This window comes from Azolla caroliniana, unplaced genomic scaffold, assembly GCF_043228905.1.
Source record: "Azolla caroliniana isolate FFs.n. ecotype wild unplaced genomic scaffold, voAzoCaro1.0.p SCAF_15, whole genome shotgun sequence".
NCBI lineage: Eukaryota > Viridiplantae > Streptophyta > Polypodiopsida > Salviniales > Salviniaceae > Azolla > Azolla caroliniana.
Window position 1 is genome coordinate 9870796 of NW_028230450.1, and position 26727 is coordinate 9897522.

The following is a 26727-nucleotide window of genomic DNA, read 5'->3' on the forward strand; positions in this document are numbered from 1 at the left end:
GGCAGCCCCCCAAGACAAGAGAGAGTGAGAGAGAATTTAATATATGTGTATGTATTGTACTTAGATACATACATAAATGGTACATATTGCTTTCACAGAGAGACAGAGAGAGCGGTACTCCTTGCTTGACTTTTCAGCCATGGCCGTAGGCAGACGAATTCCTGCTTTCTTTCAATCATGGATACAATTGCCGTCTGAAAGCTTATGACAGACAGAAATCTCTTTCTCTCATCATCGCAGAGACAACGATTCAAATTTTTATGTGTACTCCAAAAATAATTATGCTTCTGTGAAGATTCAATAGCCACCGATCGTTTCTTCTTCTCTGTGTTTGTCGCCTTTGGAAGAATTCACGTCCTTTGATGCGTCTCTACTTCTCACTTTTCTCCCCTCTCTTGTTTGCCACCACGTTGTAGGTTGGTATTTTTATCACTCATATGGCGGCTGTGGAAAATGGAGTTTATCTGTTACAGAAGTCTTATTTTTCAAAGGATATGTACATTATGACGTTGAATTTGTTTGGACATTTCTGTGCATTCATTTAATTGTGGATGAGAGGAGGGGAGGGGGCTGCTCTAAAGGTCCATGGATTCTTCGGAGCTTCACCGTATAACAGATACATTTCCTTTGCTTATGGATGATCAAAACGTGGCTGTAAATTCAGAGCCTGAGCATGAATATGTTGTTTCGATAACGGCGCCACATCCACATCCACATCCACATCCACATCCACATCCAGCGGGAAGCTCTGATGAGGTGAAGATAGGCAATTCCCCACATTCTCAAGGAAGTGTAATTGTTAGCATACATCCTCTCATCTCTTCACAGGGCTCAAGTTTAACCCACGGAAATGCTACTGCTTTTGCAGTTGGCAGCTCAGTAAGCCTGATATCATCATCATCGACATCGACATCGATCCATTCTCAACTTATCCCAGCTGGTGACTCCTTCACAAGGTCGAGATCTTCAGATGATTCACCTAGGGATAACACTCGGCTACGAATAAATCCCTTAAATTACAGTCTATGGACATTTCTTGAACTAGCCTTCACTGTCTGCCAGATCATTGCTTCGGTTGTGGTTCTCTTGACATCAAGGGATGAGAAGCCACAGTCACCCCTGGCATTGTGGATTGTGGGCTATGCAGGATGTTGTGCTGCAGCGCTTCCAGTTTTATACTGGAGATATACACATAACTACAGCACACAGGAAGTAGACACGAGCCCGCATGGATCGCTCCACCCATCACCGTCCTCCAGTACCCTGAGGTCTTTACCCACATCTCATGGGGTTCTGGTGGACACATTGGACTATGGTCAAGAATTGGAGGGCAATTTTCCAACTTCTCAAGCATTGGATGATACAGCTTCAAGGTATGTACAATCATGATTATTCATATCAAGCTTTTTTTTCAAATATTTGAAGAATTGAAACAATAAATGATCTTCACAGAAAACAACGTACATTATTTAACCAAATTTGTTCTCCTTCTCCTTTTGTGAATGCCACTGTCACTTCAGTTTGAAAGGGGAGGAAAAATGATGCCATAGATGATCAAAACAGTTCTCTTCATTGACCGTGACTACAAGTGATATCCATCTTGTGCTATATTTTCATCTACATGATTAGGGAGAAGATTTCATCACAATCAATCTTGTGCCAATGGTCAAATTCCATGGTTATGAGCCATGCTTTGAGTTCAGAGTTAAGTTGTTTGCTGTGTACTTCAGCTGGTAATTCCACTTGAAGAGCCTGATTAGTCTCCAGTATTTGTGTGAATCCCGCACCTGATTCTTCCAAATCCACTCCATATCCCTCTTCGTGGAAAGTTTACATTACAAGAAAATTGTTATGAGCAGTAGAAGGTGCCAGGGAGGCTAGCAGCAACAGAAAAAAATAAATTAGTCAATGAGTGTGTTTCTTAATGAGGCTCAAAGCCTTTAAACACAAAATGAGAGTGGGTTTGTAAGGGATAACTTTATGAAAGGGGATAGATACTCCTCGGGAACATAATGAGTTAAATAGTGATGAGAAGAAAGAAACTTATAAGAGAGTGTAGGTAGAATGGAGAGAGTAGTTCTGGGGTTGTCACACCCTTCAACATCTAGTATGCGTTGTCTTCAACCATCATAGCCTCTTTAACAAAGGCTTTAGCCCACAAGGAAAGGTAATGGAGTATGAGGAGTAACGGTGATTGGGCTATTGTTGCTAGAATTCAAGACACATAAGGAGAAGTTGTTGGGCAAACAATACAACTACGGAAGCTTATTCCCAAAAAACAATTACAACTTTCCTTAGCCCTATTCATGCTATAAGTCATTTAAGGGCTACAACAAGTGGGCTCCCAACCTAGACATTGCAAACGGGTTACATAGATTGGACAATAACAATTTGTCATGTATGCAGGTCTTCGCCATGTGGACCATGATCTCACTGCCCTCATCATCTATAAATATAGGCCATCATCTTCTGCCATCACAAGTGTTTTCCTCGCTTCAGAGATCTCTCTAATCTAGATTGACCAATGCTACAGATGTTTTGAAGACAAAGATTGCAGTCTATTTGACTTCAGAATCTTACATTTCTGTTGTCACTTTTATTTTTATTTACTAATTTACGTAGTTACATTTATTTAGTTTTGTTCTTCTCGAAAACAAGACAACATTTTAAGATATAATCTCTTGTTTGATCTTACAGGTCATTTTCCATCTTAAAAGATGTTAATATATCTTTCTTTCTTTCTTTCTATAGCAAGAGGGCTTTCCCGTATCTTGTCAAAATCAGTCCCTTTACCAATATTCCATAAAATGATGGTATTATAGCAAGGTCATCATCTGCCATTCCCAATCCAGATATGTAGTTGGTTCTATCTGGAATAGATTCTTCGAATGTTTAGTAATGGTAGAATTTGTAGTAATGGCATTGAAAGCGATGGAACTCCTCCGATGAAGCATTAAATGGATTGATGTAACTAGGTGCACAAAGTCTGTGTCTATGAAGATAAGAAAGAACCACTCTCTCACCAAGTGGACAGGCATAAAAACACCTAGGAGTGTACTACCTCGAGCAGGTTTGCGAGGAACTCCACGTGCACGTTTGATATTGTTTGTTTGCATCTCAAGCTTACAGTGCTCATAGAACTGAAAAATTGGAATATGGAAGACTGGGAAGATAGTTTTGAACCTGACAGAACCTTCATAGAGGTTTCTGGTATACATATCAGCTATGGCATAATGTAATCTGTGATGAACCATCAGTGCAAACAATGCAGGCTTGTTGCTGACATTTCCCTTTAGAATGCCCTCTTGGTGAATACAACTGGTATCCAATCTCATCTAATTGACTGACTGGTGTTTGGCTGTTGGTCAGCTTGGGGATGAGGCGATCTTCATCTGATGTGAATCGCTTTCCATCTATCAATTCCAATGCTACAGATCTGATGCTGACAATTTCACGTTAATGGGAGTCTCTTAGCCAGAAGGTTCTGAGTTGGCATGCCTCATAGCTAGCGAAGCACCATTTGTGTAATGTTTTTGAAGTGACACACTCGATTCTGACGTTCATGTTTTGTGCAGATGATCTCTGATTCCTCTGCCTCGTTTTGTGCAGATGTTTTGTCTCGTTGAGTGAGAATGTTGGTTTTCCTGTTTTATACATTTAGTAAAATGTTGGTTCTGAGAAATTGCTAATGGATCTCATTTACCTATTTTTAGCAATTAGATTAATAATCCAAACATTAATTCATGTGGAAAGCTATTGTTAATCGAGTACTGATGAGAAGCAATAAATAATTAGCTTAAGAAAAGAATAGTTGGTTACCTCTTAGAGTGACCAAAATAAACAATTTCATGTTTATTCCGTGTGGGTTTGAGGATTTCCTAGATTTCATATGGGCTTTGGAAAAGAGTTTGGTTTAGAAGGTTTTTATTAGCTGATTGCACATTAAAATATCCAATTGGGTAGAGGAAATCAGCATATTCTCTCCATTTCAAGTGTTTTGAGGATCAAAGCTGCAACATTAATGTGGAGTGCTATTTTTTTTTCTCCTTTATAAGGTACAGGGATATCAAGAACTCACTTATATATGTATTCCTTTAATTTGCAAGTTTCTGATTCTGGCCTTTTTGGATAAAATAAATGTATCAGAATCATTAAGTCTGCCTCTCTTCCTTTCTGGGTGTGGTTTGGTATGTGCTAATCTTTTGAAGCAACCTTCGGCATTCTTGTTCCATCACACGATTTGAAATCCAACTAGTGATCTAGCAAGAGCCAAATGTGGTGACAAGTTACTTTTTTTAGAATAATAATGTTTTTACAATGACCAAAATGGTTTTGGCCCAATAACATGTAGACGGATGCCTATCCTATTTTTTTGGCTGTCTCCTTGTAAGAAATTAAGGAAAATAACTTACACTCTCTTGTAACAACGAATTATTGTGTCTCCGAAAGGATTATGTACAACCATAAAAGCATAAACGGGGAAGTATGATGATAGAGGTTCCGTGTTTACAGGACTACCATTCGTGTGGAAAGGTTCAAGATTGTTTTAGATTGCTTTATTGCTATCTGGTTTGTTATTGGCAATATCTGGGTATTTGGATGGCCTTCTTCTTCCCATGATGCTCCCAATTTGTACAGGTAAAGGCTCCCTTGTAAGTTGTCTCATTCTGATGCTGTGCAAATTTTCTCTGCCATAGTGATGTTAATGTTTTCTGTGTTTGGCTTTATTCAGGTTGTGCATTGTTTTCCTCACATTCAGCTGCATCAGCTATGCCACGCCATTTGTCATCTGCGCAACTGTATGTTGCTGTCTTCCATGTATCATTACACTTCTGAGTTATCGGGACGAGCAGGCACAAAGACAAGGAGGAGCGGCCCCTGAGGTTATCGCAGCAATGCCTATCTATAAGTTCAAGATGAAAGGTTCAGCAGAGAAAGCAAGCAACAACGAAGATGATTCCGACTCTGAAAGTATAGGAGAAGGGGGCATCTTTGCACCTGGAACCAACAAGGAGCGTGTGGTCTCCGGGGAAGACTCGGTATGTTGTTTGCAATGACATGTCTGTTGATGATGTACATATATGGTTTTTTCTAAAGCTGTTTTAGACGTTACGCGGTGGTTGGAATGACATGAATATTTTTTATGTTTTCGGAGTGACATGAATGTAATAGTGCCCTTTCAGTCGATTTTCATATTTTATTTGAATACATAATTAAAGAACCCTAAGATATTGGTCCCTCGGCACTAGACATACACATAGGAGGACTTCATGTTTGGATAACTGTGGTCTAGCTAGACATACACATAGGAGGACTTCATGTTTATCTAAAGAACTACCTTCCTCTGGGGGGACTCTCTTCTTTATTTTTCTATGGACAAAAATACTAATTTGAAATCACCAGTTGCTTTCAGGTTTGCTGCATCTGCCTTGAAGTGTACAAAGATGGCATGGATCTGAAGGAACTGCATTGTTCGCACTTCTTTCATGCCAAGTGTGTAGATAAATGGTTGAAGATAAATGCGACGTGCCCCCTCTGTAAGCAGGACATTGGCAAGCATGGATAGTCCATAAATAACTTCTCTGCCCTTGCTTGCATCATGTTTACTACTACAGCTACTTATGAACATGTATTAAAAACTAAGTGGTCTTGAATAGGAGAATGTAGTAGTAAAGCCCATGTCCAGAGATCGCTTTCTATCTCTTTGTTTGTTTCTGTGTAGCAATACTTGTGTATATCCGTCTTAAATGTATATGGGATTGTCAGCAATTTTATTCTCGGAACCTTGGCAAAGTATATGATTGTGCTACTGTTTTTAATGCTAATTAATTTGTTTTGAGCGAATGCAATGTGGTGCTTAAAAACAATGATATCCTATAAAAAGAATGCATCTATTAAAAAGCTTAGACTAGACCATTAGAAAGAACAAGACTAAATACAATTCACATTGTGTGCTCTACTCTGATACTTGAAGCAAGTATATGGTTTTAACCAGAGCACAAGACATGAGCTGTAATTTTCCTCAAACAACGAAAACCTTGCTTCAAACAACAAGATTTTGGAACAATTAAAGACATACCAACCTTGCCATGATGGTTTCTCAGCTCTAAATAAGTTTGTTATATATTGTATTGTGGCTAATATCCACAATTTTTTTATATCCATACCGTAATAGGTATCTTGACTATAATAATATGTCTAAGTAAAAACACTTTACGATCATTGAATCATGACTGACTCTAAAGCCTATACAAAACATCATAATCCTTCTCATAATATATAAAGCTAATGTCATCCTTGTTTAGAAATCCGAACAAATATAGAACAAGACATGAACGAGTAAAAGGAAACATGCAATTGTAAATGGCAAGTTAAGGTCTACTAAATGTACTTTAGTGACACTTTGCATGATACGTTAATTAGTATTGAAGTTTTGTTTAATTTCATTAATCCATTCTTTCCATCGAATAGTAATGCCTCCCTCATTGAGAAGGCTAGCAATGTGGTGGATTTGTTGGTTTTCTTGAGAACTTGAACAACATGAAAGGTTTGGTATCAAGTTGCCATGTTCCTAAGCATATGGAATGCAAATAATCACCAAGCTATTATGACTAAATGTTGGGGTAACAAAAGCTTCAACAATGGTGGAGCTTTAATTGTTGGTATATCAATTAGGCCTAACCCATTTGTAGAGTTGTTGGTAGAATTCTTGGGATTCTTTCAAGAAAACCCATTTTGGTGAACTAGGGATTAAATTCTACAACTCAATGTGCTAGCCCTGTGAACTTGCCTCATTGTTTGTGATCCATTTCAACCACTATTGTAGAGGTTGAACATTGAGAGAAAGTCCTATTAGATCCTAATTTCCTAAGGTTGCTCATGGCTAATGCCTTTGAAGCACCCGCACATTTAAACATTTTGGGCTCTATTCTTATAAATATTTGTTCAAATGCTTGAAGTTGGGACATCTTAGATTGTGTTGTTCCATATAATGAATTCGTACTCAAGATACAAGTATTCTTATATAGATTATGTTAACTTGAGTTGACATGATGGGTTGATTTTTCAAAAAATATTCTATGTTGCTATGTCCCACACAATTGGAGATTTTGGTGTCCACAAGTTTTAGAGCCAATCACTTGGAATTATTGATGGCCTCATATTCATAATTGTTGTGAGAACTATAGTCAATTTGCAATGTATGATGTCTATCAAAGAGGGAGCAAAATAGCTTGTATGGGTTGTCATCATCGTCGATTTTAGAAGGTCCACAGAAATTTGTTTCTTTGGATTTCATTGTACATCTCATCTTCGAAGGGTTCTGATATAATATAAAAATGAAGTTACCATGTACAAGGATAGTAGGAGGGCACGTGGTAAGGATAAATGAGAATGTGAACTGTTGATCAAAACTTTGAAAAAGAAAAAGGAGAGGTCATGCTAAAAGGAAAGTAGAGATGCATCCAAATGACAAAAGAATGATCCACTCAATTAGAGAGCTCATTTAAAAGTAATCAAATGAGAGAGAGCTCATTATTTATTTTTCATATACGTGATTGACCTTTCGTTGAGAGTAACTTCCACACGAAAGTGAATCATGAGCTTCATGGGAGGCTTGTGATGACCAACACACCAAAACTATTAGTCATTGACGCATAGTGTTAAAGGCCAAAAATGCAGTTCCCACAAATAATAGGATGAATATAGGTCCAAAGTCATAAAAGGGTTTTTTCTTTTATGCTGCCAAAGTTTCTATGTGCTCTGTCTGTGTGTTTCGTTTCTTTTTCTCTACTATGTATTTTTTTATTATAGGTGAAAAAAACAATTGTTGGCCACTTCTTCCTCATTAGCTAATAATGGTATCAGAGTGTCGAGAGTCGGCCAACTCTTCATAGACTTATTTTTTCCTTATGTGTATGTTGTTTGGTGCATAGACAGATAAGGAGGAAGGTTGGGTCATAGTGTTCAACCAAGTGATATAACCTTTACCACATTCTTGTTGCTGCAAGAACCATTTTCAGCCACATTTCTCCACACTCAAGAGGTATATTCTCTCAATCGTCAAACAATAAATACATCATTACCTATTCCTAGATTACAAAGAGAGGAGTGTTTGCCAATGTACACTCGATTGTGACACAGGAGTGCTTGTTCACTTGATGTGAAATTGTGAAATGGAAGTTGCCTATTAGTGGCTTTTCTTTGATCCTTGGTTGATATATGCGTGAGGTAGATAGATAGATAAATATTATTTAGCGTCGGACATAGAGAGGCCAATATTGACCCATAGTGATAGGACCTAAGTATAGACATAATCTTGATGTGTGTCTCCTTCCTAAGAAAGGATATTTATACTTTGAAGCACCAAGTCTCAGTGTGCGAATAAGGCATACACATATGAGCTCAACCTTCTAGGTGTTCTCTTTAGGGGACATACATAGTTTTTTGGTCCATTGTGATAGTTATGTATACATAGTTTTTTCTGACAGTCATAGTTGTGCTTGAGCTCTGGTAGCAAGTAGTCTCCCAACTAGTGTTACGTGCTTAAGGCTACAATTAACTAAGCCTCATTACCATCTAATGGCTTCTAAAATGTCTAAGGTTTCGAGTACCTTATGTAGTGGTTCCTTTAGTTCCAATGGAAATTATTCTATGACTGTAAAAGACCACCTTGAGATCCACAAGTTTGACGGATCTAATTTCGCCTTGTGGAAGGATCGAATGAGAGAAAACTCTATGATCTTTGCTTGAAGGACACAAATAATGTTGCCTCTCATTTGAATGACTTTGACGCACTATGATCTTAACTACATGCCCAAAAAATGACTATAGGTGATGAGTTAAAATGTCCAATTTACACTTGACATAAATGGATCAACCCACTAGATTCACTATCATCTAAAATGTTGTACTATAAGGAACACTTTATGCACTTCTCTAAGTTAGGTTTTACTATACAACCAAAATATCTAGATACGTTCTTACCAAATGCTTAAGTTTTCCCATTGAATAACTTACTGTATCATACCACCAACTTGAGATTGAGAATGATCGTACTAATGGAATCCATGAGAGGAAAGGATATATAGATTACGTTACCTAGAAATAGAGGATGCATATTACTTTACAGGCAAGTGTTCATATTACATTGAGATAAGGAGAAAATACCAAGACATACTAGGACCCGCTCCCACCCTCTTCTAACCATCGGATACTGTTGTGATAGCGGTCGTCTAGTGCGGAAGAATCTTAGCATCCTCTAGTGAAAGATCATTAACATAGGTACAAGTAGAGTGGATTGATTTGAAGCAACTGAATCATGTAACAAGATCAACACTAATGCAAGAAGGAGAGAACAGAAAGTTAGGCACAAAATGAACTTTATTACTCAAGCTCAACGACTCAATGTACAAAATGAAAACCCACTTAAACTAGGTTACAAAGTAAGTTTATATACTGGCTAACTTAGGGCAACTGCTCTTCTTAGTATTTACAAAGATAGCGTAAAGCTAGTGTGTACAAATGGGACAATGTGAATACATCCGTTCATAGATGTCATCGCCTTCTTTACGCTAGGGGTCCGCATAATGGGCACTCTGAATTCACTATCTAGCGAGTGAGCCGACTCCTTGGGGCAGTCGACTTCATATTCACGCATTTTACCTGTTCGATCTGACCCCTACTCGAGATATGCTTTTGGTGCTTGGAGTCTCTTGTTGTCTGCTCCTCACGATTGAGCTTGGATTTTTAGGTGGTACATGTTGTGGCCGAATATCGTCATCCGAGTCGACATCCAACTCTTCTTGGGTCAGTTCGGATGGAGTTGAATCAGACTCATACCCAGATGCTGATTCGTTAAAGATAACATCTCAACTTACTTGAACATCATGGGTAGTGGAAAAATCAAAGATTGCCGAATTCGGGTTATCGTTGGAAGGATAAGCTGTGGGGTGGTATTCTCAACACTACCTAGGGGACTTCGCCACATTCCGATCAAAGGGCAAGACCGTTGATTGGGAAGCACAAGAAGCAGTGTAGAAAGTTGTTAAGGAATGGGTTGAGCAAGCTAACCAACAGAACTTTGAAGAGATGAAGCACGAGAAGTCTAGGCAAACAACAAACCCTCAACCAGTTGATGAAACCCACACATCGGAGGAGGATCCGGCATGGCAGGCATTGACCAAGTGCTAGATCACGCTACAACTAGGTCGATTGTTAAAGCTGGTTCCCCGGTTTACGGAAACCTTAACAATGACACGTGCGCCGCCAAAACCGGTAGTTGTACCATCATATCTTGCAAATCCAAGTGAGGGGTCAACCGTTATGGATGGCCATGATCCGGTAGTAATGGTGATCATTAAGGGGGTCAAATTATTGGAACAATAATCGATGGCGGATCTAGCGTAAATGTCATCAATGAAAGTACATGTAATAGATTAGGCATTTGGGAATGGGAGTTGTGCCCATTTTGGCTAAGGATGGCGGATACAAGTTCCGTCCGGTGAACGGGAGTAATCCGAAACTTGGAGATAGCTATGGGCAGTCACCCCTTTCAAATATCGACAGTAGTACTTCAACTAAGCGCACCCGGTGCTTACCCGTTAATGCTAGTACCACTATTTGAAATTGATGTCGCAAAAGCAGTTACTCTTTATGTAACTGGCAAAGAGGAGGACATCGCCAAACCGAACCGAGAAGATGTCTTGGAACTCTAACAGGCCTAGTAGGCACTGGAAAAGGAACTAGTAGTGTCCCAACGTGTAAAGACACCCATGACCTTATATTACATGGGTCGAGCACTTGACCATTAGACTATATGTTGTAATACAAAGAATATTATTTTCATTTAAGTTTTACTATAGAAAATTGATGTATATTCTATCATGATATAAAAAGACTCGAACCCATAACCTTATGTTATATGGGTCGAGCTGTTGACCATTACATTATCGATTGTAATACGTAAAATATTATTTTCATTTAAGTTTTCTGTAGAAAATTATTGTATATTCCAGATTTCTCTAGAACATTCTAGAAGCTTCAAGACTATTTTTAAGAACACTATAAAAAGAGGCACAAGGCATTATTTCGAACCAAATTGGTTCAACGCCAGTCTTAAGCCTCATAGCTATTTTGTACTTACTCATCACATAATATATCATCTATTATCATCATCCTCTCTCTCTCTCTCTCTCTCGCCTTCACTATCTCTCTCTCGTTAGTCTTACGCAGTCCGTCCTCTTAGCACTAATAGTACTTCCCTTCTCTAGTACTAATTCTCTCTTTGTTTTAGTACTATTCTTGATAGTTTGAACCAAAATTTCCCTTTGGTCTTCTTTTCGGTTTCCCTCATCCTCTTACCCCTTTTTCCAATACTATGGCTACTGTTAGCACCCAAGAATATCAATCCGTTTTTTCCAAGCTACAGTGTCTAAAAGAAAAATTCGTTGCATTTGAACAAGAAAACCAACGATTTTTAGGGAATCTTCAACAAATTGCTTTAGAAAAACAACAAACGCAACAACAACATGGGGAGTTAGCGTTATGTGTACAACAACTCAAAGCAACCATGGTAGCGTTACAACAACAAGGATCAAGTCCCCAAGGACTTCATAAAGAGCCCAAGATTGGTCTTCTTGTGAAATTCGATGGAACGTTGTCGTGATGTTGCGCGTCCAATGGGAGAAATTGTGAAATAGTGTAATTCCACGCACATTACACAAACGATTATAAATATGAAAATTATCCTAGGGCCTAGTGGCATTTGAGTGCATATAGAGGGGTGCAAGCAAGATTTGAACCTTGCACCTCCAAGATAGGAGACATTTATCTTACCATAAGGGCTACTACCAAGTACTTTAAATGTTTTCTATTTCTTTTCATATTCAAAAGGTATAGGAAAATAACCGTACAAAACCGTGTGCACAAAACCATGTTCCAAGCCCATGGTTTTGTGCATGCCACAAGAAAAACCGTGTGCCCAAAAACCATGGGTCCAAGCCCATGGTTTTGTGCATGTTAGAAGCATGGATAGACCTATAAAAACCCTCGTAAGGCTTGTGTAAAGGGGGGGCTCAATATGTGATATTATCATCATCACTATCACCATCAATATAATAATCTTCTTCTTCTTATTCTTGTTTATCTTCTTCTCGAGTGTAAAATTTTCCAATCTTCTCAAGTGTAGTTCTCATTGTTTCCCCAAATCTTACATTTACATCGTCCTCTTCTCAATAACTCCCTGGTCCAAGACCCCAATGGTCCCGTTCAAGCGAAGCACGCACGTACGCACATCTTCGCGACATCTCTTGGTGAACCCGACGTGAAGATCGGCAAGGGAGGATGAAGATGGACTAGGAATATCTCATGAAGGCAATGTTGAAGATGATGATGGAATTTTTGAGAGAAGGTAAAAGACGAGATGCGGCCCAACAAGCCATCGAAAGCGTGGTTGAGAGAGTCGTCTATTTTGACGGGGGCATAGTCCAAAATTTTCTAGACACCTACAATGCCAAGTTGGATTCGAGAGGTGTAAAAGAGGCTATGAGGTTGTACTACTTTTGTTGGGTGGTGGCTGAACCAAACTACAAAGAGGTAAAAGAGCTTCAAGAAGCTCATGATTCGTGGGTGTCTTTCAAGGAGGCTCTATTGGAGGCATATGGCTACGAGAGACCGAAGGGACAAAGTTTGTACAAGTTCGACCAATGGGTGTCATCGATGAAGATCCACCAGAGTGCCATGGATGCGTTTGTTGAGTTTGAGTGTCGCTTTGCTCAACTCTCAGATCGGGATCGAAGATTGGTAGGGGTGAATAAAGTTCTACTATTTGTAAAGTCAATTGATTGTAATGAAAGGAAGGTGTAAAAAGTAGCGTGCGGAAGCAAGTATAAAGACAAAACAGAAGGGAGAACACTCAGGTTTAATGGAGAGCTTGAGCTTACACAGTATACGCGGGAGAGACCGAGAGAGTTTTAGAGAAGACACCAAAGGGAGGATATATTATGAAAGACAAAAAACTATACATATATGTGTTCAATGAACACTTTGTACAAGCCCTAGAAGGACTGACTGGAGTACTGACAGTACTTCAATGCTCATTAAGAGCTCCTACACTAACTCCCAAATATATTCCTCACAGAATATCTTTCCTAACGGCCTAACCGATCGGTCCCAGCCGATCCGGTCCTCGGCTTCTTCAGCTGATCCGGCCGATGTTGAGCTTGTCTCTCAACACTCCCCCTCAAGCTCAACTTGAGGCTCTTCGGGATCTTCACAGCTCCGGTTCCTTTTGGCTTCACGCCTCGCTCACGCTCCTCGATCTGTTCGATTCTGCGCGCTTCGACCCTTACGGTCGGCTTGTCTGCTCATTTGACCCTTATCAGCTCTTCTGTTGTTGCGGTGTCGACACTTCTTCTGCTGCCTTTTCTTCCGCTTGGGCCTCGGTTGATTTAACGTGTCTGAATCAAACATCCGAACCGACTCGGCTACTTCCGATCGGTTTTCTCTCTCGTCCGAGTTGGCTGTCTCCAACTCGTCTTCGGTCTTCTCGCCCTTGATTGCGTCATCTCCCCCATGCGTGGTTGGCTTCGGCTCTCTCCTTCGGCTGCTCCCCTTCTGTCCGCTTTCGGACTTCTCCGTGGATGCGCCCTCGGCTTCTTCAGCCGATCCGAACTCGAACTCGACAACCGAGTCAACCGAATCGGACTCGGTGTCGCAGTCTCCGCTCCTTTCCTGCTGCCTTGCTTGGTCGTTCGAGACTGTTCTCCCCCTCAAGTTTGGCACGTCGAGGTGACGCAACCCGAGCGCACCTGAGAATTGCCGCAACTTGTCCAGACCAAGAGGCTTGGTGAAGATGTCGGCAGTCTGCCGATCCGTCGGCACGTACTGAAGTTCGACTTCACCGGAAAGGACACGCTCACAGACGAAATGGTAGTGCACCTCAATGTGCTTGGTCCGTGCGTAGAAAACGGGGTTCTTCGCGAGCTGGATGCTGCTGAGGTTGTCGCAGTAGATCGTCGTCGGATCTGACACCTCCACCTGCAGGTCCTTAAGTAGCCGCTTCAACCATATGGCTTCACATGTCGCGACAACCGCTCCTTGGTACTCAGCTTCGGTGCTCGCCAGTGCAACTGTCGGCTGCTTCTTACTGCTCCACGCGATCGCGGCACTCCCGAGGGAAAACGCGTATCCGGATGTGGATCGGCGATCGACGGCGTTCCCAGCCCAATCAACATCGGTGTAGCCGACTAACTGCGCGGCTGCACCGGTCCGATATAGCAGTCCGCGGTCCTTAGTGCCACTTACGTACCGTAGTACGCGTTGCGCACACTGAAGGTGCTCCTCGGTAGGTTGCGCCATGAACTGACTGATCACTCCGACCGGATAATTGAGGTCGGGTCGGGTGATGGTCAAGTATATGAGGCTTCCGACAATTTGTCGAAACCTCGTCGGGTCGCATACCTTTCCCGTATCGGGACGAAGCTTGACGGTTCTGTCCAGAGGAGTCGAGACGGACTTGCAGTCGGCCATCCCGAATTTGAAGAGCATACTCAGCACGTAATGACGTTGGCTGATCAATATGCCTTCGGGGGTACGGATCACTTCGATCCCGAGGAAGTAGTGAAGGTCTCCCAGATCCTTCATGTCGAACGATGCCGCAAGCTGGAGCTTCACGCGGTCGATTTCACCTAGGTCGGCGCCGGTGATGACCAAGTCATCAACATATAGTAAAATACTAACCGGTCCGAGTCGACCTTTCTGGATGAACCGGGAAGAGTTCGATTTTGACGTGACGAAGCCCATCCGACGCAGTTGTTGCGTGATCTTCGTGTTCCAGGCATGCGGGGCTTGCTTTAGTCCGTAAGGGGACTTTGTTGAGCGGCAAGCTCAACCGGAGCCGGATCGGCTGAATAAGCCGGAGCCGGTAAGCGAGACGGATCGGTATGACGGTGAGCAACCGAACCGGCAAGCAGTGGAGACCGGGTGCAATCCGTAACCGGAAGTCCAATCGGAAGCCTAGTATAGGATAGACTACTAGGTAGCTATAGTCTCATAGTAAGTGTCAGATGCTCGTGTGAGCATTGAAGTACATGGTACTTCTGTCAGTCCCAAGAGGACTTGTATAAATAGTGCTACTTAGCACAGTGTGTGTACAGAGTCTTGATATAATTTTTAAATTGTGTTCTGCTCTCTCTGTCTCTCTGTCTCTCTGTCTCTCTGTCTCTCTCTCTCTCTCTGTGTTGTTCTCTGTTTTACGCTTCCGCAAACACTTACGTTTACATGGTATCAGAGCGCGAGGGTTGAGAACCTCTGCTGCAGACATTTACTCTTGAGAAGAAAACCCTAACAGGTCGAAAACAGACACAGTAGAAGACATGGATAGAGGCATGGCTACGTCGCTCCCGGTGGAGAAGCTCGACAACAGCAACTACGCATCCTGGTCTTACAAGATGCACCAGTACCTGCTTGGACACGGGTACTGGAGTTATGTTGAAGGAGCGAATGATGTGGCGCCAGAATCGGCACACAAGGACTTCCCGGTATGGGAACAGGCGGCAAGCAGGGTGATGTACTGCTTCGTGTCCAGTGTTGGCGATCTTCGGCTCAGCCACATCCGTGACGCCAAGACACCGAAGGATGCTTGGGGGAACCTGAAAAAGGTTTTCGCCGCAAGCACCACTGCCCGGAAGCTGCAACTTAGACAGGAGTTGAGCAATGTTCGACAGAAGAACATGTCCGTGGCAAACTACACGGGCCGGATAAAGGAGATCTGCGACTCGCTCGCCTCTATCAATGTTACCGTAGAGGAAGACGAGATGGTGCAGGTATGTCTCGGAGGCCTGGCATCCAAGTTCGGAGCGTTCCGGACTGCGGTGTGTACAAGGGAGAATACCCCCTCATTCTTCGACTTACAGTCGATGCTCCTTGTAGAGGAGAACCACGCCGGTGCATCTAACAGTGCATCCCCGGACAACCGAATGCTGTACACGGGAACGGATTGGCTCCGTGGGCGTGGTGGAAGAGGTGGGTCGGCACGCAATGGAGGCGGCCGGCAAGAGCCGGAACGGAGGCACTATGAGCATGCCGACAGTAGTTCCGGGACTTCCACAAGCAGGGGGAGTCAAGGCGGTGCCGGAGGCCGGCAAGACAGATCCGCTACGGAATGCTGGTATTGTGGCAAAAAAGGCCACAGGGAAAGCGAGTGCTGGAGAAAGCGTGCCGATTCGGACAAATCCGGATCCGCCAAGACCGGTAAGGATGGCCGGCAAAACTCGCACTACACAAACGGATTAGGAGGATCCGGAACCGGAAAGGCCGGTAAGGGGCCAGCCTTGGTGATGAATCACAAGGCAAACTCAATGAAGAAGACCACTTCCAAAACGGAGGAAGTGTGGTATGTTGATTCCGGCGCGTCGAACCACATGACGAGCCACAAAGAGTGGTTCTCCTTTCTGGAGAAACCGGATCAACCAGGAGTAGTCGAAACTGGAGACGACACTCCTCACCCAATCGTGCACGTCGGAGAAGTCCCTCTAAGCCACGTCGGACAGAAAGGGAAGCTGATGAACGTATTACACATTCCGACAATCACGAAGAACCTAGTGTCCGTCGGTCAGATTGTCGACCAGGGGATGCAGGTGCGGCTTATGCACCTCGGGTGCTTCATTGAGGATGAGGGCGAAGTCATTGCGCAAGGGCGCAGAGATGGGAGGATGTTTATCCTCAACACCAATGACTTTGGCACCGCTCTGTTCGCGGAACGACAGAAGGTCGAGTCGGACATCGACCTGTGGCACAAGCGGATAGGCCACGTCAACTACCGGAGGCTTCAATACCTGCAAACGAAACAAGTCGTTTTCGGTTTGCCGAAGTTCAGCGGCCGGAGAGCCGAAATTTGTGAAGCCTGCCAACTTGGGAAGCAACACCGACTTCCATTCCCCACCGAACGGAACCGGAGCCGTAACAAGCTCGATCTCATCCATTCGGATGTGTGGGGACCGGCACAAAGTGTAAGCCTTGGCGGGAGCCGATACTTCGTCTCCTTCATCGACGACTATACTCGACATACTTGGATCTACCTCATTGAGCGGAAGAGCGAAGTCTTCGACTGTTTTCGGAGCCTCCAGAAGATGGTGGAACGGGAATCGGAGAGGAAGATCAAATGCCTTCGGTCGGATGGCGGAAAGGAATATTTTTCCGGCCAATTCACTAGTTATCTACAGCAGAAGGGAATTCGGCGAGAGTTCAGCTGCAGATACACACCGGAGCAAAACGGTGTGGCCGAAAGGAAGAACCAGACACTCGTCGAAGCGGCAAGGGCAATGCTGGAGGAGAAGCGCATGCCCCGGTTCTACTGGGCAGAGGCGGTCCAGACGGCCGTCAGCTCATGAGTTGTATTTCGGGCGCAAGCCGAACTTAAGACACCTTCGGATATTCGGCAGCATAGCGTATGTGCATGTGCCGGATCAGAAGCGCAGAAAGCTGGATGCAAAATCGGAAAAATGCATCCTAGTCGGCTATGCTCAAGAGCAAAAGGGGTATAAGTGCTATAACCCCCGGACGAAGGAAGTCCGAGTTAGCCGGGATGTCGAGTTCGACGAATCGGCATCCTGGTACTCCGTACCGACTCCGACTTCCGATCCCAACCCAATGCCGGAAGATCAGGCCAGTGAGCCTGAATCAGCCCTGGGAAAGGATGATGAAGCCGGGACTCAAGATGAGAGTCCGGAATCGTTACGGTTGAGTGGACCGAACGAGCGACTGAGTCGGTTGGACCAGTTGGATGAAGAGACGGCAAGTGGTGGAGACTCTGCCGTACTCTCCCCGCACAAGGCACCGAGGAAACGGTTCACGCGCAAAGAGAAGGGGAAGAGGAAGATGCCGGAATTCGAAACCGGCAACGATGAGTCGGATCGGTGCGTATCCGACTCCGGAAAGGAGAAAGGCAGATCTTCGGCAACGAAGACCGAACTGGTCAAGAAGGGCCTCAAATCAGGTGACGGTGTGTTGCGCCGATCAACCCGTCAAAAGGATCCTGTCGTGCGGTACGGGTACAATGAATACATGGCGCATCATTATGCGTACATGACTAAGGTGACAGAAGTGCGTGAGCCGGAGAGCTACGCAGAAGCGGCAAAGGACGCAAATTGGCGTGCCGCTATGGACGAAGAAATGCGGGCACTCGATGCCAACGAAACTTGGGACCTAGTTGATCCTCCCCGTCATTGTAAACCGATCGGATGCAAGTGGGTGTACAAGGTCAAGTACAACGCCGAAGGTTCTATTAACTGGTACAAAGCCCGGTTAGTGGCGAAGGGATACGCGCAGACCCACGGAATCGACTACGACGAGACCTTCGCTCCTGTGGCGAAGATGACGACGGTTCATGTGGTACTGGCGGTTGTTGCGGCAAGGGGGTGGCATCTTCACCAGATGGATGTGAAGAACGCCTTCCTTCAAGGAGAGCTTGAAGAAGAAGTCTTTATGACTCAGCCCCCCGGATTTCAATCGGAGATGAACAAATCGGCGGTATGCTGACTGAAGAAGTCGCTTTACGGCTTGAAGCAAGCCCCCCGAGCTTGGAACGCGAAGATCACGCACTGGTTGCGTCAGTTGGGGTTTGCTGTCTCTAAGTCGGACTCTTCGTTGTTCATCCGGCAAGGCTCTGACGGTCCGGTATGTATACTCTTGTATGTGGATGATTTAGTCATCACCGGACCGGGTCTTCCCGAAATCAACCGCGTCAAGTCCCAGTTGTCGGACGCATTCGAAATGAAGGACCTGGGGGACCTTCATTATTTTCTTGGGATCGAAGTGATCCGGACCCCCGACGGCATATTGCTCTCACAACGACATTACGTGTTGAATATGCTGTATAAGTTCGGCATGACGGATTGCCGACCTGTCTCCACACCCCTGGACCGGAACCAGAAGCTCCGTCCCAACTCCGGACCGGCCTGCAATGAGAAACGGTTCCGACAGGTTGTCGGAAGCCTGATCTACTTAACCATCACCCGACCCGACATCAACTATCTGGTAGGCATGGTGAGCCAGTTCATGCAGAAGCCGACCGTTGTCGTAGTGTATTCCACACACTACGTGAAAACCATAAAATAATATATCCGAATTTAGATACATATAAATAAATAAATAATATATCAAAAGAATTTATCACGTGCATAGGGCAAGATTCAAACCATGCACCTCCACGTAGATAAACCCCAACTTTACCATTGTAATAACTTATCTTTAGTGTTATAAATATAGATTTAATACGTATAAGACCTTTATTTACACATACCTTTATTAAAAGGTAAAAATCATGTATTCTTTAGAGTGTGAATATTTTATTTACACGTGACATTAAAAGTGACTCATGCACATCTAGCGTGCACGAGCCCTATATTTAGGAAATGACAAAACATCACATGCACATTTAGTGTGCATGGGCACTTTAGGTGAAAAAGCATGAAGCCATGCTTAGCCTCTTCCATCTTTATATAAGGAGGAGAAAAATATGTATATGGTTGTTGATTAATATACAAGGGTGGATCAATCTAATATATTCGTGGGATTCACGAATTTTGCCATCTAATTGCGCTTATACACTAAACTCGTGGGATTCACGAGATTGCTATCTTACTTCTCTTTCCACTATTCATATCTAGCCTTAAGTTGTATTCCTCTTCCTCCTAGTCAAAAACCTCGGCGGTTCCCACCCGACTCACGCAACGATCTAGAGCCGAAGGGCACGACACAGTTGGTGAACCCGACGTGAAAACGGGTGGCAAGGAGATGGAAAATCAACAAGAGGCTAGCAACATGATGATGATGTTCGAGCGCATGCTACAAGAACAACGCGCGATGTCGGAGATAGCGGCCTCAGTGGAGCGGCTCGTGCAACGAAACGGGCAATTCAACGGGAAAGACGTGTCGCGGTATCTTCGGGATTACAAGGCGGAGATGCTACGGTGCGGAATATCGGAAGGACTGCAAGTGACGTCCTTCAACCGGGTGGCGATCGACGGGCTTCAAGCCAACATCCATGGGCTACGACAGCAAAATCCGACATGGGAGGCGTTTGAAGTAGAGCTAAAGAGGACGTTCGCCATCGAGGATTCCTCCAAGGCGACGCGAAGGGGATTCGAAGATTGGGTGGAGACGCCGGACAAGGGATTGAAGGTCGTTGATGTGTTTTCGGCATTTGAAAGCTGGTTCGGGAGGTTGTCCGCGAGAGATCAAGCTATCCTCGTACCAGACAAGGTGATCATGTTCTTGCGAGCCGTGGACGTCCGGGACCGGAAAGATCTCGGAGTGCTCTTGGAGGACACGACCACGGAGAGCGGCCTCACCGAAACATGGGAAAGCGTGCGGGATATCGTCGCGCGATACACGAAGAGGGGGCAATGGCTTGCCGACGAGGAAAAGAGGGTTTCGGAACCGATTCCGAAACCGAGAACCGGATTGGAAGACCATCAACTGAGGGCTCGAGAGACTACAACCGAGAAGGGGATTGATGCATCTACGGTGGAGCAACTATTGAAGGAGATGGAGAATCTGAAGATCGCGATGGTGAAGAAGTCGGATGACCGCCCCACAAGCTCCAAGTATACGGACCGACGGTGCATATGGTGCGATAGCGCCGAACACGATCGGAGGGATTGCGACGAGCATAAGGAGGCGCTACGGCGGGATCTCATCTACTACGAGGGAAACTGGATTCATTCGATGGACTCTCGGAAGCCACTCCGACCGAACTTCCGGAAAGGCGGCATGAAGAAGGTGCTCGAGGAGGAATTGGCGGCGAGAAGCAACTATGCGACAACCGCGGGAATATGTGTCGGGGAGTCATCGAGAGCAAAGACGTCTTTTTGGCCGGAAGTTCTAGAAAACACCGAGAAAACCGACTCCAACGAGATCCGAAGCACCGCGGAAGGCGTCCGGGACGCTACGGGATGGGAGTGCCCTGTCGACAAGAATAGCGTATACGCCCTGTGTCAATTGCATAAGGTGTATGTGGACGAGAAACGACGACGAACGGAGGATGCGGCCGGTCCATCAAAGATACCGGAAAGCTGGAACTCCGGAGGTAAGGGAAAAGAAAAGGCGACTCCGGCATTCAAGCTCGCCTCGGACATAGAACAACAAACCGATTTGAAAAGAGTGTTCGAGGAAAGAATCTTGGATAGCCGGGTAGATTTCTCGCTTCGGGAGCTACTCGGAATAGCAAAGAAGGAGTTCCACGATCTTCTCGTAGATCTCGTGAAGCGAAAAAGACAAAGTACGGAGGAAAATGCTCCAAGGGTGAATGCGAACACCGTTTTAATGAACGACACCGAAGTGGAGGACGAAATTCCGAACTCCCACTATACAAGGCCACATTGGGCACGCGCGACTACGGAAACTCCGGTCCGAATCGGCAACATCAAAGAAACCGTGCTAGCATTGATTGATCACGGATCGGAGATCAACTTGATGTCCAAGGAGTTCTACCGGAAGGGGGAGTGGCCTATTAACACCAACCATGGATGGAAGATTCGGGCGGCCACCAAAGCAACGGAAGATCTATTTGCGGCTTGTCTGGATGTGACGGTGAAGATCGGGGATGTCGAGATTGACCAAAATTTCTTTGTGCAAGATGAGGTTTCACATTCCGTCATCCTCGGCCAACCCTTTATCACGGCATCACGGATGGAGACGAAGGTGCTCGATAGCGGTGCGGCTTTTGCGCGAATTCGGAGCCAAAACGGTGGGAAATCCGTCCAATTCCTAACGGTGCCGGCAAATCACGAAAGGAACAAGAGGGAACTCTTGTCCCAAGTGAGAATGGATTTTTAAAGCGGACTGTTGCGGAGTGGGGAAGTGATAGTCCGAGAAGCCCTGATACCCCACACAGGAAGAAAACTCTCGGAGCAAAACATGTACGAATCGGTCCGGATGGGGCATCTACGTACACGACCGTAACCGGAGGATTGAAGAAAGGATACCGACAAGTGGAGGATAAGTTGCGGTCGGCATCAATAATAAAAGAAGATGAAGAAATCGTGGGATAGTCGAGGAAGTGTTCTATGGGAACACGCTACAACGACTTGAAGAGCTTGCGGAAGATAAAAGCCAAGGGAACCGGGTAGTCCCGGTGGAATCGGTCGAGATGTACGAGATCATTGCGAAAATGGAGCCGGATACGCTCCGTAAAGAAGCAATGGTAAGTACGAAATACAAGACCGTGGAGAAGAAGGTGAAACCGGCCGCGGGACCACTACCCGCCGATAGCGAACAAAAGAGGAAAGAAGTCTCAGGAGATCCGACACTTCGGAAGTCCGTGGATATCGGACATGCCTTCACGGATGAGACCCGGAAGAAACTTCGGATCGGTGGAGGTGGGTTCCTATTACAGAAAGAAGAAGAACGGTTTCGCGAGATGTTGGAGCAACACGGCAAAGCGTTTGCATTTACATCAAGGGAGATAGGGTGCGTCGATCCGAGAATAGTGGAGCCGATGGTGATCTTTACGATTGACCATGTACCGTGGAATCTGAAGCCGATTCCGGTGCCACGAGCGCATATTCCGAAAATCATTGACTTGCTCAAGGAGAAGGTGGCGATGGGGATTCTAGAGCCATCAACTGCTCCGTACTCAAATCGATGGTTTACGGTTCCGAAGAAGAATGGGTCACTCCGATTTATCCAAGACTTGCAACCGGTGAATAAGGTCACGATCCGGAACTCGGGAGTCGGTCCGATAGTGGACGAATTTGCGGAAGCTTTTGCCGGTCGTGCGATATACTCCATCGGAGACCTATACTCGGGGTATGACCAATTCCAACTAGCCGTGGAGAGCCAAGACATCACAACCATGCGAACACCGATAGGATTAGTCCGAATGTGCACACTACCACAAGGAGCGACAAACTCGGTTGCTCATATGATGAACGCGATGAACAAGGTGCTTCGAGACTGCATTCCGGAGATAACGATGCCGTTCCTCGATGACATTCCGATGAAAGGATGCGCGGTCGAAGAAAAAGATGAGACTATGGATGATCGGGGATGCCGAAAGTTCGTGGTCGACCATATTCATGCTTGCGAGAAAGTGTTGCGAAAGCTAGAAGATGTGCACCTAACACTTTCCGGGGAGAAATCGGCATTCGGGCAAGAAGAAATATTGGTGGTCGGACATCTATGTGGGCCCTACGGCCAAAGACCGTCACCAACAAAGATCGATGCGATTCAAGCTATGGAGGAAGTATGCGAGTCAACATCCGAAGTCCGAAGGTTTCTCGGTGCATGTGCATTCTATCACATATGGATTCCACACTATGCACATATAGCGGACCCGCTCTACCACTTGTTGCGGAAAGGTAAGAAATTCGAATGGAAACCGGAACACACCAAAGCCATGAAGAAATTGAAGAAGACACTTCGGAGGGCGGAAGCACTTAAGAAGCCGAGCTACGACCGACCGATCATAGTAACAGTTGATACAAGTCCAACCGGTATCAGGTGGGTCATCAATCAAGCGGACTCGGATGGTTCGCGGTATCCGATCCGATTCGGAGCAAAGGTTCTCAACGAAAGGCAACGTGGATATGCACAAGTCAAAAGAGAACTGTGGGGAGTCGTGTCGGCGATAAAATCGGATCGGGATTATTTGATCAGAGCCGAAGTGGTGATCGAGACGGATTGTCTTCCGATACTCGGGATGATGCTGTCGAATACATGTGTATAATGGACGTATTCACACTATCTCGTTTTGGCCATTTATGTAATTAGCATAAAGGGTAGTTGCCCTAAGTCGGTCACTATATATAGTGACCTTGCAACCTTTTTGTAAGGTTGGGTGTTGTATCATTACGTTGTGCAATAAGAAACTCTTTTGTGCCTCTCTCTCTCTCTCTCTCTCTGTGCACGATCTATGATTCTGTTATACGCAGGTACTCAACAGCAATCGAATGCTTCTTGATCTTCCGCATAGACGACCTCATCCCCAACATCTGGTATCAGAGCAAAGGTTCGGCCGTCATCACCGCCTGCACAACATTCGGTTCTTCACTTCATCACGGCCTGCACAGTATTCGCGTCATTCGAAGAAAGAGAGAAGAAGAACAAAAACGAGGTTTGCACCTCATCGCGTTAGATCCTCTTGCTTGGAGTAAGCCATCAGGTTGTACTCTGTTCCTTGTGATCGTAACCGCTCGAGGTGAAATCCCCTTGTGCATCATTGACACGATCGTGCTCCATTCGGTTAAACGGCATCCGAAGAGGTAATCAAACGCTGCTCGTTGTAACCACTCGGTGCAGATCGGTCTCAAGACAACAACCCCAAATTCGTGCTTCATCTGGCTGATCGACATTCGGGAGGATCAGTTGGATCCGTCTCTCTCGTTGCTGCAGTCAACCGAAGCAGAATCGGTCCAGATAATCGGTTTCAATAATCGGTATTCGGCATATATATCCGAAGCGAACCGGGCTCACTCCGACTCGGCAACATTCGGGAAGACCAGTCGGTTCTGTCCCTCAAGCTACCGGAGTCAACTCGAGCAAGTTCCGAAGCCGAACCGACTCGGGTTCAAATCCGACTAGAACGATATCGGGTGAGCCAACCGGCTGCACTCCAACAAGGTTCGTAGTCAACTCCGAACCGAGCTCCGTCAACCGAAACCAAATTTGATGGCATCAACATCCGGCTCGTCAGAAATGAGTCTACGCAAGTTCGATGGATCGAACTTCAACTTCTGGAAGGAACAAATGCAGGACTATCTCATAGTCAAGGGGCAAATCGATCCCATCGAAAATGAAGAACCTCCAGAAGGATACAAACCATTTGAGTGGCAGAAGCTGGACAGAATCGTCCGCGCCACGATTCGGATGCACCTATCGGAATCGGTATATTTTACGGTGCAATCGTGTATGACAGCATTCGAACTGTGGAAAACACTGTTGGACACTTACGAAAAGAAGGTCGCCGCAACGAAGATGTTTCTGATCCGGCGCCTCTACAACTTGCGGATGAAAGAATCCGATTCGGTTCAAGCACACCTCAATGAGTACGAAAGCATAAGCTCCCAAATCTCGTCACAGGGGACGGCAATCGAGGATGAACTCAGAGCAATGATACTCATGAGTAGCCTTCCCTCATCATGGGAAACTTTCGTCACAACCGTGTGCAACGCGTCAACCACGGCTGTTAAATACTCCGAAGTCACGAGCGCAATCCTGACCGAAGCAGCTCGGAGAAAGTCTTTCGCCAAAGACTCAACAGACGACGCTTATGTAGTACAAGGTTCGACAGACCGATCGAACATACGAGGAAGAGATTCCTCACGGCCGCCGAACAATCAGCGAAGACGGAGCCAGTCACGGGATAACCGAATCTGCAACTATTGCAAGAAACCCGGACACATCAAAGCCGACTGCCGCGCACTCAAGAACAAGAACAACAAGAAGAGTGGCCGGCATGAGGAGATCAATTACGTCAGCTTCTCGGCTGATGTACTACCGGACGACCCGAATATACTGTCAATCGAAAATCCAGTCGGATCCGAAGTTCTGCTCACGACTGAAGAATCGAGCACATGGCTCTTGGATTCGGGCGCGTCATTTCACGTGACTCCTCATAGATCCCAATTTCGGCAATATACGATCTGTCACTCCGACTCAGTTCGAGTCGGCAACTCACAACACTGTGACATCATCGGAATCGGCACAGTAGAGCTCAACCTTGCAGGTGGCTCTACACTTGTACTTCACAATGTCCGACATGTACCCGAGCTCTCGAGGCCATTGATCTCAGTCGGACAACTAGATGAAGACGGCATTCGTGCCGGTTTTTCTTCGGGAGGGTGGACACTCCACAGGGGGAACCTCCTGCTTGCTAGAGGACCCAAGATACACTCCCTGTATCCGTTACATGTTACGCTCAGAGAGGGTAACCTGTTTTTGGTGGATATTCCTGTGTCATCACTATGGCACAGAAGATTAGGACACCTCAGCAAGGCCGGCATCACGCATCTATCTAGAGCCGGATACATCCCCAAACTCTCCTTCTCGGACCATCAATTCTGCGAGCATTGCCAGTATGGCAAACAAGCAGCCGCATCACACCCGACATCAGCACCAAGAGAAACGAGACCTCTTGATTTGGTCCACTCGGACGTCTGTGGCCCAATGCCGCATCAGTCTCTCGGCGGTGCCTCTTACTTCGTCACTTTTATTGACGATTCAACTCGAAAGGTGTGGGCTTATCCAATTCGCACCAAAGATCGGGTCTTCTCGATCTTCACCGATTGGCTCGCTATGGTAGAAAATCAAACCGACCGAAAGCTGAAATGCTTTCGGACAGACAATGGGGGAGAGTTCAAATCCGAAGAATTCGTCAAATTCTGCCGACAACGCGGCATCCGACGTGAATTTACGGCACCACACAGTCCGGAGCAAAACGGGATTGCCGAACGCATGAATCGGACAATCCAAGAACGGATAGTTTCCATGCTCCAACACTCCGGACTGTCGGATGGCTTCTGGGCAGAGGCTCTACTCACGGCAGTACACATAATCAATATGTCGCCAAGTAGACCTCTAGGACTTCAAATTCCTCAGGAACTATGGATCGGCAGTAAGCCGAATTACGACAAGCTGAGGATCTTCGGATGCGAGGCGTACGCCCTTATTCCGAAAGATGATCGCCGAAAACTTGCACCTCGGTCCAGGAAATGCATTTTCCTTGGA

The 26727-nt window shown here is 45.4% G+C and overlaps 1 protein-coding gene across 1 annotated transcript; it reads left to right on the forward strand.

Moving 5' to 3' along the window:
* Window positions 1–431: 431 nt before the first annotated feature.
* Window positions 432–5849, forward strand: LOC147854556 (E3 ubiquitin-protein ligase At1g63170-like). Its single transcript, XM_087331275.1, has 4 exons — window positions 432–1373; window positions 4513–4638; window positions 4733–5039; window positions 5414–5849. The coding sequence occupies exons 1-4, from the start codon at window positions 586–588 to the stop codon at window positions 5564–5566; spliced, it is 1374 nt and encodes a 457-aa protein (XP_087187401.1). The 5' UTR covers window positions 432–585; the 3' UTR covers window positions 5567–5849.
* The last annotated feature ends 20878 nt before the right edge of the window (window positions 5850–26727 follow it).

What these genes read in the sequence shown, in the direction of transcription:
- LOC147854556 (XM_087331275.1), top strand. Translation starts at nt 586, where the DNA reads ATGGATTCTTCGGAGCTTCACCGTATAACAGATACATTTCCTTTGCTT. An exon ending in TTGGATGATACAGCTTCAAG is followed by an intron (nt 1,374 to 4,512) that starts GTATGTACAATC and finishes CCGTGTTTACAG; the next exon opens with GACTACCATTCGTGTGGAAA. An exon ending in GATGCTCCCAATTTGTACAG is followed by an intron (nt 4,639 to 4,732) that starts GTAAAGGCTCCC and finishes GGCTTTATTCAG; the next exon opens with GTTGTGCATTGTTTTCCTCA.